At 59.1% G+C, this 17,382-nt stretch overlaps 1 protein-coding gene across 1 annotated transcript; it reads right to left on the bottom strand.

Annotated features, from left to right (window-relative positions):
• Positions 1–818: 818 nt before the first annotated feature.
• LZTR1 (leucine zipper like post translational regulator 1) lies at positions 819–16,617 on the bottom strand. Its single transcript, XM_079762885.1, has 21 exons — positions 16,174–16,617; positions 15,675–15,737; positions 13,875–13,931; positions 11,406–11,485; positions 10,921–11,029; positions 10,439–10,522; positions 9,515–9,572; positions 8,543–8,682; positions 7,073–7,274; positions 6,516–6,671; positions 6,006–6,116; positions 5,507–5,599; positions 5,250–5,345; positions 5,004–5,169; positions 4,605–4,774; positions 4,341–4,497; positions 3,376–3,502; positions 3,133–3,282; positions 2,401–2,506; positions 2,233–2,313; positions 819–1,985 (listed from the first exon to the last, which is right to left on the bottom strand). Exons 1-21 carry the CDS (start codon positions 16,371–16,373, stop codon positions 1,869–1,871), a joined length of 2,523 nt encoding a protein of 840 aa, XP_079619011.1. The 5' UTR covers positions 16,374–16,617; the 3' UTR covers positions 819–1,868.
• Positions 16,618–17,382: the final 765 nt, after the last annotated feature.

The following is a 17,382-nucleotide window of genomic DNA, read 5'->3' as shown; positions in this document are numbered from 1 at the left end:
GAAAGTTCCTTTCCAGGGACCCAACAGGCTTCCAGCCTGAGTCCTGGCCTGAAGGCCAGCCCCCACTCAGATGGGCCTATCTCATCTGAAAACCAGGACAAAAATGATAATTTCCGACCTCCTGGGGCTGCTATGCTTGGCAAGTAGTAAGGCTCGACATTTCTGGTCCCTGGAGGTCTGGAGACGTGGGGGAAGCACACAGCAGCAGTCCTGGCTTCAATCTGTGTCCCCATTTTAATTCAACTTGACTGAAATCTAGGCTTCCCTGCATCTGTAATCATAGCAAACAGCTTAGTGCATGGGGCGACTTGAACCACACAGCTGAGACCTCCCCGCTGGGCCTTGGCCACAACAGCCCCGAGCACAGCCGAATTCTTTCTAGTCCTGTGAATTGCCACACAGTGCTCTGAAATGTGCTTTTCATGTGGCTCCGTTTATTTACAGCATGTCTAGAAAAGACAGTCACGTGACCAGTTACAAGGGTCCCAAGTCGTCCACTGTAAAGCAGGATCTGCAGATTGTCCCCCAAGGTGCCCAAGCTCATTTTGCTTTATGCATGGGCTCCCTCGCCTAAGGGTGCTCACCTGCCACAGCGGCTCCCCATCCGCCTGCATCCAGGCTCTTCAGCAAGGGCTGAGTGGCAGGTGCTGCGTTTGCACGAGGCACAGCCCGAGGAAGGAAGTGAGCCCTAAGGCAGGGAAGAAAGATCATTCCCCCCCAAAGTGGCTTCCTAGAAGCTGAGGCAGAAGGGTCCCTTGTTCCCAGAAAGAAGGCTGAACGGTGCCTTCCGCATTGGGGTGGAATCACAGGGCCTTCTGCGGGGGGGGGGGGGGGGGGGGGGGGGGGATGCATTTCCAGCCCATGCAGGAGCCTCAGGCTTAGGCTCAGGAGGGAGAAGCCAGCCTGGATTCCTGCCACAGCCCCTTCCTCCATGTGTCTAGGTTGCCTCAGGTCGGGGAGAGAAGTTGCTGATGGAGAACCAAGCAAGACTGACCAGTCCCAAGCAATTGGGCCACATGGCCCATCCACAGCTGTGGGAGGGCCAAAGGCTAAGGCCAGAGCCCACCGGGGGGGACCATACCAGCAAGGTGTGTGCAGTAGGTAGCACTGCTGTGGCTTCAATGGAGGCATGCCTATGGCAGAACACTTAGGGATATACAGGGACTGGGGACATCTTTACTGACTGCTCGGCACAGCCCAGGGGGATGGGCACACAGATAATGTGGGATCCTGAAGTCCCTCGGGAATCCAGACCCAGTCCAGAGTGGTTGGCCCTGTGGGCTAGGAACTGGCCCCAGGGCCCTTCACACTCCAAAATTCATTTTGAAGGGCACCAAAATTCATCTTGAATCAGATTCCATCTGCCCATCACAGGTGCCCACGCATAAGCTCCAGGGACCCCTTATACCAACCTTGGTGAGGGTGAGGGGGGCCTGTGTGACCCCCACATTGGAGAGACCTTCGTAACATGACTGTAGCCAGATGCACAACCATGCTGGGTCCCTGTCAGATGGGGACCCCAAAATCTGCTCCCTGATGGGCTCTCCCCACTGCTGGACCCGGGCCAGGAATCCTGCCTCTTCCTATCATCACTGAGCCCCGGCTTCCCACCCACGCCTCCATCCCAGGAGAGGATGCCACCTGGGGGCCTGTTTCACCATCCACTTCCTGTGAGACCTGTGTCGTCATCTGTGAAATGGGGCATTTGGAGCCCCCCATGTCCCCTCAGCTCTCTTCTGCGGCTCTGGGCACCCTGTCTTTTGGCCAGCAGGTCTGACCAGTCACAGGCCTGAGGATTGCCAACAGTTTTTGCAGGGGGCAGGGCAGGCATGGTCATTCTCCATCTGTGGCTGGCACTGCCTGGGCCCTCATATGTCGGCGCCCAGCTCTGCACACTGCTTGTCGGAGATGTGGGAGGCCAGGGAGTCTATGATGTCGAGCAGTAGCTGTTGGCTCAGTGAGCGCAGCGTAGGCAACTTGGAGACCTGTGGGAGTTGACCAAAAGGCCAGAACAGGATGGAACTGGATTCATGTGAGGGCTGAGTGGGCTCCAAAGATGGGGTGAGGAGTGGCCAGAGGGTGAGTGGCTCTGCTTGGTTATCCCCAGGGCCTACTGCTGCAGAAGATGGCAAGATTCCGGGCACCCTCCCCCCGCCTGGCCACGGCTGCTGCCATGGAGTGGGTCCTGAAGCTGAGGGGTGAGCAGTGAGTGCTGAGCCAGGAGGGCCTGACCTTAGTGAACTGGTGCACGATGATGTGCAGGCAGTGCCGTTTCATGTCCAGCGCCTGCGTCTTGTCCGCCGCCTCCAGGATCTGGAATGGCAGTTTCGTTGAGGTGTTGCCCCACCTCTCACCCACCTGTCCAGGTGCAGGGAGGCCAGCAGGCACCAGGTGTACTACCTGCAGCACGTTCTGCACCGTCACATTCATCTCCAGGTTCTGCTTGCAGTATGCCTGCAGCCGGTTGTTGTAAAAGCCGTAGTAGTAGGGGGCCGCGAACAGGTAGCTGGGGGAGCTGGTTAAGGAGCTGTCGCCAAAGGAGCCATCCTCCCGCTCACCACCCTCCTCCCAGGGGACAGTGCATCTGGAGCCCTGGCCTGCCAGGGGCAGAGAAAACCTGAGACTGCACATGCTCAGAGCCAGGGGACCTGCCCCACCAGGGGAGTCTGGCATGGGCTCCAATCCAGGCAGATCACTGGCTTGATCTCTACAGACTCTGACCACTTAGGGGTCAAAAGCCCCATCCAGATTCCAAAAACACCACAGCATCCTCTCCCCAGGAAAACACTGCAGAACTGGCCAGTCTCCCAGAGCCCTAAAGGGCATTCTCGCACCCCATGTTCAGACCCCCATTGAAGTGCCGTGACCAGGAATCTATGTCCATCTGCTCGCCTGTCACATAGCAATGACCAACCCCTTACTCCAAACAGTCATGAGATCAAGAACCCACTGTCCTTCCTGGTTACAAAGCCCTCAGTGCCACATGACCAACTACTTCAGAGAGCCCTAGGAGAGCACCAGGCACCAAAAGTCCTCAGAAATCACCCAGCCAAGACCGGCCAGCCAGGCCGCCCAAGGTGGATGCTGGGAGCCCCAGTGATGCCCTGGGAGCACCCTCGGGGGTGAGGATGCAGCGAGTCCTCAGGAGGCATGTTGACCTCACCGTAGTAGATGTAGCGTAGCATGGACTCGAAGGCCTGCCTGCTGGGCACCATCTCCCCGATGGAGATGTTCACCTGCCCGTCCTCAGGCATGAAGGACCGGAACATGGCCTCAAAGTAGCTGCAGACAGGGGGTGGCAGAGGCCTGGCGCTTAGCGGATGCAGCCAGCACCTGCCTGGGCCCACCCTGCCTGGCAGCTGCACCCCCACCCACCTGGAGCGGGCAGCCAGAATAGCCTTGTGGGCTGGCCGAGGGTGCCCATCCAGCAGCAGCGTGATGTCACAGAACTCCGCGCCTGCCCCTTCCAGGTATGCCTTCATGTCCTGGATCAGAGATGTGCCTGGAGGGGCATGGAGGGACCCTGAGCAGGCACCTCCTGCCCCTTAGTAGACCCTGCTCCTGACTCGGGCCTCAGGGCCCCAGAGCACTTCCTCCAGCACATCTGCCCATTTGCCACCCTGAATGAACCTCCTCCAGCCAAGAGGCCCCATTCTGGCCCTGAGGCACCATCAGGCCCTGTCCTCGGCTCCACACACAGCCCTCAGGCATGCCCACCCCCAGAGTCTAATCTCCCAAACTCAGCTCACTGAGCCCTCCTCTGGGCCTGGCACACCCTGTGTGCCTGCTGTGTGTTGCCCGGGGCAGTGACCAGGGTCAGCACAGGCCCCAGAGAGAGATGGGGATGAAGGAGCTTGTGTCCTCCCTTCCCAGGTAGGGGGCACAGGAAGGCAGTGGGAGCATCTGAGGTCTGCAGGCTGGGCTCACCCCTCACGGGGCCCCAGACATGGGCACGCCCAGAAGAGAAGCTTGGTGACTAATCACTGTGACGCTGAGCACATCGCCCACTTCAGAGGCTTTCAGACCTGATGTCATGCAGGGCAGGCACCCTTACCAGCGAGGTGCCCCGTGTCACCGGCAGAAATGGGCTCCGGAGGTTCCCTACCCGCAGGCACACGCCCACTGTGGAAAGCCCGGTGAGTTGGCCCTTGTTCCTTTAACTGAGCCTGAACTGCCTCCCTCTTTGCCCCTGCCCCCGTACCAGGGGAACACACTGGGGTCCTCTGCACCCACCCCTCCACCCCTGCCTGAGCCTGGCAGGTGATTCCATGGCTCCCAGTCTTGACCAAGATGAAGGCTACCTGGCCAGCCCCTGGCAGGGAAAGGACTGGGCTTCCTACCGATGTCCACGGGCTGGTCTGAGGGGGCGCGAGACGGCGGCTGCTGCTTCCGCCGGACGATCTCCACGATCAGCGGGGATGAGAGGTGCTCGAACTCCTTCATCATGATCACCTGGTTGAAGTGGGACTCCTTCACCACGAAGTTCAGGCAGTGCTCCTGGGACAGACGGGCCGGACAGACGGGCGGGGTCAGGCCTCGGCCCCGACGGGGCACCGGACCGGGCAAGGGGCTTGCAGCAGTGGGCGGGGTGGGCTGCGATGCACCTTCAGCTGGCCCAGCTGCAGCTTGGCAGCGCTCTCGCACACGACCAGCACGTTCTGCAGGTCCACGGAGGCCTCGATGTACTGCCGACACAGCTGCTCCAGGCGGCACAGCTGGAAGCTCAGCGCCAACTTGTACACGTCCATGATGAGCAGCACGTCCTCCACGTGGCCTGCGCCAAGAGCTCCCTGAGCCTTAGGGCCCTTGGGCAGGGGAGAGGGCAGGACAGGGCCCCCGGCTCCCTCTATGGACAAGTGCGGGTTGGGGCCACTAGGCAGCGACTCAGTATCTGAACCGCACATGGGTAACCTCGGCCTCTGAGCCTCAGGCTGCCCGCCTGCAAGTAGGGTTACTGGCACCACCACCCCTCCCCCGTTCCGGCTCCCCCAGCCCCGGCGGACCTTTCCTCGGGTACTTGATCTTGTCGGTGTAGAGGAACTGCATGAGCACCTCGAAGGGCCGGGCCTCGGCCTCTCGGATGGCCACGTGCAGCAAGGGTGGCCGAGCCGCACCCACAGGCACAGCGGGGGCCTCCCTGGGAGCCAGAGCTGCCTCCTCCTCCAGCTTCTGTGGGAAGAGAAAGGGGAGCGTAAGGGCACCCCAGGAATGCTGCTGCCCAGGCGGGGCCAGGCGGGGCCGCACCTCACCTGGGCCAGTCGCTCCTTCGCCTGTACGATCTTCCTGCGGAGCCAGCGGCTTCGTGCTGTGACAATGGCCACGTGGCCCTGAACACACTCCTCCTTCTGCAGCAAAAACGACAGGTGGAAGGGCATGGATTCTCTCCCCAAGGGACACAGGCCCAGCCAGCCGACCCCAGGCACCAGGGACCCCAGGCACCAGTGGGCAGCCAGCGTGACTCTGGGTGCTAAGCCCCCACTCCTCCGTACACAGAAAGGGCACCCACCTCACCCAGCACAAACTCCACGTCGCAGAACTGGCGGCTCTCCCAGAGCCGCCCATAGTCTTCATGGAGCGTGCACTTGGGGTAACAGGAGAACTGGCGGAGGAGACCCGGTGTTAACAAGTAAAGACACTCTTCTCCTGGCTTTGCCCCCTCCGAGGCCCCAATGCCAAGCTCAGCTCAGCCTGGCCCCCTCCACTGACCCAGGTGCTCCCAGACCTCTCCTGGCTCTGCTATGAGCCCCCGCCGGCCCCACCAGCGGCACCCTGCACTGAGGTTCCCGACTGCCTCAGCCTAGGGTCCCCCCTCCACCCCAGCTGCCAGGCCCCTCAGAAAGGCTGCCCTCCCACCAGGTGCAGCCCTGGCTCTGGACCCCCTTGGACAAGCTCTACCCCAACCCACTGGGTCTGTTTCCATCGTCAGGGCCCGTTCAGCCTGGCTGGCCTCCCTGCAGAGTCAGCTCATAGGGTAGCCGCCTGCTCCACCAGCCCGTGAGCCCCACCTGGAACCTGTACATCTCCCCACTGCGGATGTTGTTGTCCACGGTGCCCCCGAAGATGTACATGGCATCCGAGATCACAGCAGCCGCGTGGAAGAGCCTTCCGCTGGGCAGCTGGATAGAGGGGGGATCAGTCAGCAAGGTGGGGAAGGGCAGGGCTGGGTCTCCAGCAGGGGGCTGGCTGAGGCCTGGAGTGGTCATCTGGTGGCTAAGGACATGGCACCACTGGCCTTGGGGGAGGGGCTGGAGCAGGGCCCGGGGCACAGCTGCGGGCACAGGGCCGGAGGCAGGGCCTGTGTAGGTGAGCAGGCAGGACGGGGCCCCTGTGACCCAGAGCGGACACAGCGGGTGCTCGGTCTCACATGCTGCACTGACATGGCCCAGCCAGCGGGGCATGGGCTCTGTCCCGCAACTCACTCACTCTGAGCCTCAGTCTCCCCACCTTTGAGATGGGCTGATCACAGGTGCGGCTTCAGAGGGCGAGGGAGCAGTAACAAGGGCATTGGCCCTCACCTCTGAGGCCGGTGGGGAAGGCTGCTTGGCATTGGTGGTGCCAAAGTCCAGGCCGAACACATCTCGGGACTTCTTGAAGCCACCCCGGTCCTCGGAGGGTAGGGCAGGCATCTCCTCGGAAGCAGCTGCTCGCTCTGGTACCTCGGCCCCACCAACCTGATGGGAGACACGCAGGGCGCAACCAGTCAGCAAAAGCCAGGCAAGCACCAGAGACTGCTCACCACCCTCACCCAGAGGGCTACAGGGACGGGGGTGGGGGGAGCCACGGGAGGAGGGCTGAGTTGGGAGCCAGGAGAACATCCTCCGCACAATGCAAACGTGGCGGGAAGTGGAATCGTCCGAGCCCACAGGCTGCAAGGTGGAGAGCAGGCAGAGGGGCCCAGGCCCCGGAGTCAGGCCAGGGCGGGTCCAGGCTACGGGCAGCCTGGCCTTGCTCCTGCTGGCTGTCTGGAACCCCAGGAACGCCCTGAGGTGTGAGGAGGTGGGAGCAGGTGGGTCAGGAACACGGCCCAGGCCACAGGCCCTGGGTCCCCTCAGCAACGCCTGGCAGTGCTCACCTCGCTGTCCGAACTGGGCTGCACCACCTCCCAGGTCTGGAAGTCCACGTCATAGCAGTGTAGCTCGTTGGGCAGAGTGTTGTCGGCTGCGCCCCCAAACACGTAGAGGTGGCGGTCAAAGGCCACCATCGTGTGCCCGTAGCGCCGCTGAGGGGGCGGCGGGGAGCCCCGAAGCAGGTGCTCAGTGGGGATGCGTGTCCACCTGGGAGCACACAACAAGGAACCAGTGCCAGGCAGGGGCTCCTGCTCCCCTGTGACCACCTGGGGTCCGAGGCCCCCCATCACAGGCCAGTCTTCCAAGTGCCCTGCACCCCTGGGAGCCCTTCCCCGGCCGAGGGAGGGCCTGCAGTGCATTTGCCCAGTGCCCCTTGTCGAATTTCGCTCTGGAATCAGCTCTGCACACCTTTTGTGGGGGGAGCGGGGGAGGGGGAGGGACAAAGGGTGCAAGCATGAGGCAGGCAGGAAACTGCCTGGGGGCTGGCCTGCGAGGAAGGTGGCACCACACAGGCTCAACCCAACCGGGCCACCAGAGCCACCCACTACCCACCTGGCTGCTGCTGGTGGCCGCGTCTCCCATGGTTTTCTTCCTACCCCGTCCCCGTCACCCTGGGCTCCTCGTCCTGCAGCCCCCTAGATGCGCCTTCCTCAGCCTGCTCCACAGGTACCCCCAGGCCCTTGTGCAGCCCTCAGACCCCCAATACTGGCCCCTCCCTGAGGACCCCCCTGCAGATCAGCCACCTGTCCAGAGTCTGCATGTCTGCCCCACACCCTCCCAGTCTGGCTGTACCTGGCTCTGCCCATGCCCTCACTTCTCCAGGTCTGCCTGCCTGCTCTGAGCCACGTGTGATACCCAGGCCTGAGGGCCCAGGCCAGGGCGGAGCAGCGAGCCAGGGTGCATGTGGCTCTCCCCCAGGCCTGGCCACCCCAGGACAGGCGAGTTGGACAGGCATCAGCAGCGTCTTCCCTGCCCAGGACACCCAGCCTTTCTCCTCCCCAGCTGATACCCCGACGTCTAGGGCAGCTCCAAGTCCCCTCCTGAGCCTCCCTGACCTGCAGCCCAAACTCCCTTTCTTCTCCTCCACTAACTCCTAGAGCCAACGCCCGGCGCTCGCCTTAGTCCCCAGCGCAGGGGTCGAGGGCTGGCCAGCAGTCAAGGACAGCATACGCTGGAAGCTCTCAGGGCCCAGGCACCCTCCCTCATATGAGAGCTATGCCAGCCACATTTGGTACTGGTGGCCCTGACCATGCCATTCACGGGGCTGGGGTGTTCTTCGCTCACAAAGGGAGGCCGCCCAGGCCTATCTTGCTGAGCTGCAGCCACACCCAAGGGGCCTGCAGGGGACCTCGGGCTCAGTCTGTTTAAAGACACCACACCTCCCCGCTACGGGAGGAGGGCAGCTGGCCCTGCTTTACTTGGAGCTCCCAGAGGCAGGCGTGGGGTGCCGAGGGCCCCACCACCAGGGCACTCACATCTTGTCCTTGAATTCAAACTGGAAGAGGTTGTTGGTTATCTTGGCTCCGCTCTGCCCTGAGAACACAAACATCTTGTCCCTGCACACGGCCACCGGGAAGTTGCAGCAGGATGGGGGGATCTCGCCGCTCTGCACCACCTGTGGGGGCGGAAGGCAGCTCAGCCAGGGCCCTCAGGGGACCCGGCACGCACGTCTAGGCTCACGCTGCTGAGCTGGGACTGCTTTTACTCCTGAGTTTCTTCTGTGAATGAGGGTTCACATATCATTTTTTTATAGAACAACCTAAAGCCCCACCGTCCCCTCCTAAATGGGGGCTAAAGTCTTCACTAAAGGAGAAAGATACCCCCGAGGCAAAGACAGTAGAGCAATATGGAAACAGCAGCCAGCAGGACAGCAGGGGGCGAGCTGTCCTCACTATTCAGGTGAGGGTGGGTTTAGTGACCAGTGGTCAGCAAACTCATTAGTCAACAGAGCCAAATATCAACCGTACAACGATTGAAATTTCTTTTGAGAGCCAAATTTTTAAAAATTAAACTATATAGGTAGGTACATTGTTATTAACTTAATTAGGGTCCTCCTAAGCTGGCCTTTGCTAAAAACTCAAGGGGCCAAAGAGCCGCATGTGGCTCGCGAGCCGCAATTTGCTGACCACTGGTTTAGTCACTAGGCCACTGCCACTGGGATTGGCAGGCAGGTCAGCGGGAAGGGCAGGGCAAAGGTCAAGGCTGGGCTTTGGCAAAGGGAGCAAAGCAGCCTCCACCCCAACCCGCCCCAGTCCCCGAGCCCCTCGCCTCCCTGCCTCCTGGACCCACCCTGTTCCCCTGCATCCCTTGCCTCCCTGCCTCCCCACAACCCATCCTGTTCCCCTGCATCCCTCACCTCCCTGCCTCCCCACAACCCATCCTGTTCCCCTGCATCCCTCGCCTCCCTGCCTCCCCACAAGCCACCCCAAAACCCTCCAGCCCTTTACCTCCTCCCAGCACGTGAGCTCTCGGTCCTGAAGGCCAATGGTCCACATGTCATTCAACCTGCATGAGGACAAAGGGGTCAGAATGCCCAACACTGGGGCTGACTGGCAGGGTGGGCCAGGGCGTGGCCAGGGGGATGGCTCCAGGGAAGAACAACCCATCACTTGGGACTCCGACCAGGGGACTCTGGGGCAGCCGTGAAGCCGGAGCTTCAGTTGAGGGAGTGTGAGGGCCACACGGAGTCCCTGTTGTGCCAGACCCCTGCCCAGTCCAGGCAGGAAGAGAGGCCTCACTCGAGGGAAGGCCTCATTCCCAACCTCTAGGGCCGGGCACAGGGTCAGCCCTCGGCTGGTCCCTGGGGTAGGACTTCAGAGAGGCACTGTTTAGAGTGTCTATTATGCTGAAGTGTTGGGGAATGAGCACATGCTGCTTTTGTAATCGGAAACACACAGCAAAGCCAATTTGCTGAAATGAGGAGGAAATGCCTGTGACACAGGCAAGCGCTCTGTTGTCCGCTGTAGGGGAAGGGCCGAGTCTGAGCCCTGCTGCTGCCACCCACCTGCTCACTGGCCCCTGAGGGTCATTCCTTGCTGTGGGCCTGAGTATCTCCACCCCAGCAATGCAAGGGGCTACCTCTCCCACCCCCAGCTCTGAGGACCCCCAGCTATTTGCTCTGGAGACATGCACGACAGCTGTACAGACAGGGGCCAGGCCTGACGCCCCTCAGATGCCCTGGGAGGGGCCTCAGGGGTGCCAGTCCTTGTAACCATTGTGGGGGTAGGAAAGGGGCTCCAATCAGTGGCCATCACCCTCATCCTGCCCCCCCCCGCCCCGCCCACACACCCACCCTCACGAGAAACCCCCAGCCTGAGCCGTCCAAGACCAAGAAAGCCCGCTTTGTGCCCACGGGCCAGGCCACCACCTACCTGGCATTGCCATCATAGCCAGCAAAGATCCATAACTTGTCACTGTACACCGTGGCACCGTGGGCTGACCTGGCGACTGGCAACCTGGAGCATGAGGTTGGGGAGGAATGAGGCCACTCGGTGCAGACCCGAGCCTCACAGCCCCACAAGGCCGGTCCAGTGGCCACACAGCCCTGCCAGTCCTGCCAGGCCCCGACTGCCGTGCCCACATCTGCTGGCACCGGGACTCCAGTCAGGATACAATCAACAGCAGGAGGGGCTGAGCTCACGGGGCACCAGGTCCCCGATGATGCATTCCGACATCACCGGGCAGAGACCTCTCCCAGGTGCGACCAAATATCAAAGGGGTGCTCGCCAGGCAGGACCACGGAAGCGCTCATCACGGGACACCCGGGTCCCTTCCACCCGAGCCTCAGGCCCATCTGCAATGCTGCAGGGCCGGAGCCCGCACAACAACCCCGAAGGCTTCAGCAGGTTCTCACCGTCCTTCAATTTTCCACTCCGTCCACTGGCCCGTTGCGAACTTGTATTCGAAGAGGTCGTTTTTATTCTTCAAGTTAGAATTGGAGTAAATGTCCCCAGTGTAACCCCCTGAGTGAAGAGAGAGCAATCATCACCCCCAAAGGCAGCATCTCAGAGTCCTCACACCCCAGGAGGAGAGGGCAGAACCTGGCCCCATCGGAGATGCATTCCAGAACTTTCTCCGCACACCTCGGGAGCACCTGCTGGGTGCCTGCCCCCGGGCTGGGCTCCGGGGGCACAGAGATCAGCAGGACGCCATTCCCTGTCTCTGGCGGGGAGGGAAAGCCACCTCCCAGCCCAGTCACGGAGGCAGACGGTTCCCCCCCCAGGAGACGGGGCGGAGGCTCAGGGTGGACAGAGCGAGGCCAGCCAAGCACAGCACGTGGGCCGGAGGCTTGACGGGAGGGCAGGGGACCCCTGGCCTAGGGGGTGAGCGGCAGCTCACCAAAGACGAACATGCTGCTCCCGTAGACCACGGCTGAGTGGTGGTAGCGGGGGGCTGGTGGGGTCCCCGTGGTGAAGGCCCTGGCAGGAGAACAAGAGACAGTGGGTGTCGGCAATATTTTGAAGGTAACAACTGTGTCACTACAGAAACTGTTTAGAAAACTGCCAATAAGGAAAGAACACACACAGCACTAACGTTTATATATAACCCTTTGCTAGAAGCCACTGTCCACATCTGGAAGTCACCCCTACACCTGCATATTGTGCCTCAGTGATTTTTTAAAATGGAATAATCTGGTAGATATTTTGCAATATGCTTTTTCAGCTTAATAGTAGACTGTGAGTAGGTCTTCGAGCCATTCTAGAATCATCTTTACCCCCCGTCTCACAGATGTTCTGTATTCTGCAGCATGGGTGCCCACAAATTTTACTTATCAAATTAAAAACCCATTTATACTGCTTTCTGGGGGCTGCTCCTTTTCAGTTTTATACTTAAGCATTTTTTTTTAATCCTCACTCAAGGAGTGAGGATATTTTTGCCATTTATTCTAGAGAGAGTGGAAGGGAGGAGTGTGGGGGGAAGAGAGAGAGAGAGAGAGAGGGAGGGAGGGAGAGAGAGAGAGAGAGAAAGAAAGAAACATCAATGTGACAGAGACACATTGATTGGTTGCCTCCCACAAGTGCCCTGACAGGGACAGGGATCAGACCTGCAACCCAGGTACATACTCTTTTTAAAAAATATATATATATTTTTTTTTATTGATTTTTTTACAGAGAGGAAGGGAGAGGGATAGAGAGTTCGAAACATCAATGAGAGAGAAACATCGATCAGCTGCCTCCTGCACACACCCCACTGGGGATGTGCCCACAGCCAAGGTACATGCCCTTGATCAGAATCGAACCCAGGACCCTCAGTCCGCAGGCCAATGCTCTATCCACTGAGCCAAACCGGTTAGGGCCCAGGTACATAGTCTTGACTGGGAATCCAACCCAAGACACTTTGGTGTGCAGGCCAATGCTCTAACCACTGAACATACCAGCCAGGGCTACTTAAGCCATTTTTAACAGAGAATGGAAAGTCTTGCCCAGCTGGTGTGGAACCAAGAAGTCGCTGGTTCGATTCCCAGTCGGGGCGCAACCCCGGGTTGTGGACTCTATCCTTAGTTTGGGCTGTGCAGGAGGCAGCTGATCGATGTTCCTTTCTCTTCAATGTTTGTATCTCTCTATCCCCTCTCCCTTCCTCTCTCTCTAAAATTCAATAAAAACATATTTTTAAAAAAGAATGTAAAGTCTTCAGAGTGATTTTTAAAATGCATTTGTAACTACTGGCCATACTTTAGAATTAAGTGTGAAAGAAACAACATAGAAATTTCTGTGGCAATCTTAGTGCTACCCAGGTCTCCTGGGCACAAGGTGGGCAGCGTGGGGTGATGCCACCCTGGCATGCCAGGTTCAGCAGCTGTGGGTCCTGAGCCCTGACATCCTCCTCTGTCAAGGAGGGGAGGGGTCACACCCCAGCCCAGAGGGCTGCCGGGGACCGAGGGCTGCACACAGAGCTCCAGAGCAGAGCGTGGCACCCAAGGGGCTCGGTGAACCTGGGCTTCTGCACAAGCAGATGGCAGAGCTCAAGAGGAAGCCCGGTATCTTCTAACCCCGGGATCTATTTCTCCCCCTCAGCTGTGAGCTGCTCCAGGTCAGGGGCTAGACCGCAGGGCACAAATATGCAGTGCTCAGAGAGGGCAGGTGTCTTGTCCATAGCTGCACAGCTGGGGAGGGCCATCTGCAGGAGGCAGGCCAGGGTCCGCGTGATGCCCACTGCCTGTGTGGGGTCTCTGGGCAGAGGATGGGACCCATGAGTCTGGGGTGCGGAGGAGAAGGAGGAGGAGCCCCTGCAGCAGCAGAGTTGTCCTAGAACTGTGGTTGGCAAACTGCAGCTCGCGAGCCACATGTGGCTCTTTGGCCCCTTGAGTGTGGCTCTTCCACAAAATACCAAAGCCTGGGAGAGTCTATTTTGAAGAAGTGGCATTAGAAGAAGTTTAAGTTTAAAAAAATTGACTCTCAAAAAAATTTCAATCGTTGTACTGTTGATATTTGGCTCTGTTGACTAATGAGTTTGCCGACCACTGTTCTAGAAGAACCCATCGACCGATGGCTCTTCGTGTTGGCTCCAGCCCTGGCCTGGGAGGCAGGCTTGGTGACCGAAGGGCTCTCCTGAGGCAGAATTTGAGGACCCACACGAGATCAAACAGATCCCCTGATTAAGAGGATTCAGAATAATCAATCTCAGTCACGGACTGGGAAAGAAACCCAAGAGACAGAGGGAACACTGGGTATGGCATGGGGGGCGGGGGGTTCTTATCTCCTCCTCGAAGCTTCTGTCTACCTTTCCAGGAATGTGACTCCACTGGCACTCCGGGCCCCAAACAGTGCTACCAAGTTGGAGGAGAAAGAGCAGGGACCTGGGACCCACCTGCACCAGGAGCAATCCTTCACATCGAACCGCAGCAGGTCGTTGAGCATCGTCTTCCTGAAACACAGCCAGGGAGAGGCGGGCTTGGTTCTGGCCTGCTCTGCAGGGCGTTGCCCAGCCGAGACCCAGAAGATGGACTGCGCAGCCCAGGAGGTGGGGGAGTTGTCCTAGGAGACTTAGCCGGGGCCAGACACCGGCTGGTGCCCGAGGGACCAGAGAGGTGACCACAACGGAAGCTCCTGAGCTGGTGCAGGCACAGGGGCTGCCTACTGGGAGTCAGGACGGAAGCATGACCCCGGCCACCCACAGCCTATGCCTGCCCACATCTGGGGGGAGGCCCCTTCCCTTCTCGCTGATCTTCCCGCCACCTCTTTATCACAAAGCCGGTGTAGCAACTACATTTTAAAGATACAATAAAGTGATGGTGAATGTACAGTATATAGAGGATGTATTTTAGAATTGTACACCTGAAACCTGTATAACTTTATTAACCAATGTCACCCCAATAAATTCAATTAAAAATAAATAATAAACAACCAAAAAAAAATACAACAAAACAGAAAACAAACCCACTGGCCATGACACCACCTGTGAACACAACCTGCATGTTACCACCCAGCCCCGTCACTAAGAGGGAAGAAGGGTGTCCACCCCACAGGAGTCCAGCACCCCCTGCCTAGCTCAGTCTGCACCAGATGGCTGAGCTCTCCACTTCCATTTACAGAAGAGGAAACAGCCTGGGCAATAAAAGGACCTGTCTGAGGCCATGCAGCCAGGAAGCCAGGAGCTGGGAAGCAGAGTGTGACAGTAACTCCTCCCCTCTCCCATTTGCCCCTTCTCCCTGACCCCCCTAACCACCCCTCCCCCCCGCCCCAGGGCTACAGGCCATTTTTCTTTGTACCCAGTCCTTCTACAAAGTTACAGCTGTATTGAGACAAATTTGTATTCTGCTTCTTAGTGTCACATTGTAGCAAAAAATATTTCTGCTTGTTGCTCCACAGTTCCTGCTACAGAACACTTCTGGGGATGTTCCCATCCACGGCTCTGTGCTAGACATCAGGCATTTTCCAGTTTGGGGGATTCTCATGAAATGTCTTTCATTCCTTCATGGGACAAACATCTGTTAAATTGTCTGGGTGCGCCCTAGCTGGTTTGGCTCAGTGGATAGAGTGTCGGCCTGCGGACTGAAGGGTCCCAGGTTCGATTCTGGCCAAGGGCACATGCCCGGGTTGTGATCCCCAGTAGGGGGTGTGCGGGCAGCAGCCAATCAATGATTCTCTCCTATCATGGATGTTTCTATCTATCTCTCCCTCTCCCTTCCTCTCTGAAATCAATAAAGAAATTAAAAAAAATTTTTGTCTGGGTGCTGGGATACAGGCCCTGCTCTGGAGAACTCAGCTAACAAACACCTGTATGCTCTGGGGCCAATGGAGCCGGAAAGAGGTGCAGATGGTCCAGGTGGTCGGGGAAGGCCTCACTCACAGGTGATTCAGAGGAAGAGCAGGAGGGTGAGCAGGAAGGCCAAGCGCCTGGCAGGGTGGCAGCGAGGGCTGATGTGTTTCTTTCAAGGCTCTGTTCACTCAATCAGAACAAGAGGGAAATTTCTGTGTCCTGAGCATATGCGACCCACTGGATGCTGTGCTGAGGGCCTTGAGTGCAGGGAACCTTACAGACTGGGAAATCGAGGTTGAATGCTTGGCTAACATTTGTAAAGATTGTAGTGGAGCTGCAGAAACCTCGTCCAAACCACCATGTGTGTCCCTCCCTGGTCCAAACACCCTGATGCTCAGACTCACTCACCCATTGTCTCCACCAAATACATAGATGGCATCTTTATAGGCCACAACTGTGTGCTTGCTGCGCCTGGAAAGAAAAGGGGTGGGTAGAAATGAGACCAAACACCGGGGCTGCCCCAGAAGTTGGGTAACACCTCTCAGCTATCAAGATGAACAGAAACCCCTAAATTCCACCAGTACCCCCTCTCCCCACAAATAACTCTGCATGTGGAGACCCTGTCATTGTCCTAGACTCTCTGGCCTCCTCATCCCACTGCAAAGCAGCTGGGACCTCAGCTGGAGACCCACAAGATGACTCTAGTACCTTGCCCCTGGCCACCCCGCTTCGGGACTCCCTCAAAATCCCCCCCAGTGCCCTGGGCATCGTCCTGGACACCACCGCTCCTCCCTCCATTACAAGATCCCGCTCCAGGACACCATGCCCCAGCGTTGCCCCTGGAACCCACCATGAAACCCTCTCAGGCATCCTCCCCACCCCCCAAGATCCTTGAACCACGCCGTACCGAGCCCCCACGAACTCGTCGCAGGGCGGGAGGCGCCGCCAGCGATGCACTGTCTCGAAGGGCCCGAAGTTGAGCGTCAGGTACTCGACACTGTCCGAGCAGCTGTGGTCAAAGTCCACGCTCGGGGCTACCTTGGACCGCGCGCCGCCTGCCAGGGCCCCGGCCCCGATCGGGCCCCCCGAGCCGCCAGTCCCAGCCATCCCGTGTCCACGCCAGATCGGTCACCCGGTCCGCGGGACTCGCAGCCACCGCCCTGGGCCGCCCGGAGGGACTACATTTCCCGGCGTGCACTGGGACGACGGCGCAGCACATCCGGCTGGCGCCACACTTTGGTCCGTCCGCGTTTCCCGACGAGCTTAAAGCTCATCGTGGCCCAGCTGGCGGGCGCAGCACCTGGTACCCGAGGTTGTGGGAAACTCCCCACCGAGTGCCGGCACCCGATCCCCAGCCCCGTCCGACTGCACTTCCCCGACGCCTGCCCTGCCACACGCCGTCCCGAGAGCGGCCGCTGTTCCCGGCATGCCTTGTCGGCGCGGGGCGCGGCCGTGATCGTCCGCCGCTCCCGGGGTCCCTGGTGGACGGTTCCGAGTTCGCAGCGGCCTCCGCCGGCAACCAACTCTTCCCCTTCCTGCTTGGGACCCCATCTCGAACCCGCCGCGTCTACCCTTCTGGTTCTTATTGGCTGAGAGGCAGCGTAACGCTCTGGATTCTTATTTCTAATAGCAGAGCCTCAGTTTCTTCACCTGCGAAATGCGGATTTGGGAAGCTCTGGCTGCCTTGAGAAGCTTGAGGTCTGTCTCAGGACCCAGCTCCTGCAGCCCTAAGTGGGCAAGTGCCCCCAAACTGCCAAACACGTGCTGCCTCTGAGCTCTGAGAAAGCACGTCCTGTCTCAAGCCCTTTGCACCTGCAGTCTCTTCTACCTGGAATGCCCTTCCCTCAATATCCAAAACCAAGACACTGGTGGGAGAAGCCCTTCCTAACCCCTGGGGCAGAATCAGTTGCTCCCTCTTCTGGGCACCCCCCAGGCCAAACTTCCTTGGTGTGGCACTGAGCAATGTATGGTTGTGCCTGTCTCTCCCCCACCCCCACTCCCCCCACCCCCCACCCCCGTCAGGTGCTTTCTCCCTCACCCCCCGTCATGTGCTTTCTCCCTCATAAGTGTTTGCCCAATTACAGTGGAAGTCACACAGATCTGCAAATGTGTGCGT

This window comes from Cnephaeus nilssonii (assembly GCF_951640355.1).
Source record: "Cnephaeus nilssonii genome assembly, chromosome: 22".
NCBI classification, from domain to species: domain Eukaryota; kingdom Metazoa; phylum Chordata; class Mammalia; order Chiroptera; family Vespertilionidae; genus Cnephaeus; species Cnephaeus nilssonii.
The sequence above is the reverse complement of the archived record's forward strand: the minus strand, read 5'-3'. Positions and strand labels throughout refer to the sequence as shown.

Coding starts and splice junctions, on each gene's coding strand:
- LZTR1 (XM_079762885.1), bottom strand. CDS start 16,373: ATGGCTGGGACTGGCGGCTCGGGGGGCCCGATCGGGGCCGGGGCCCTG. Junction 10,523..10,920: donor GAGTGGAAAATTGAAGGACG/GTGAGAACCTGC, acceptor CTCATGCTCCAG/GTTGCCAGTCGCCAGGTCAG. Junction 4,775..5,003: donor GATCAAGTACCCGAGGAAAG/GTCCGCCGGGGC, acceptor CTCTTGGCGCAG/GCCACGTGGAGGACGTGCTG.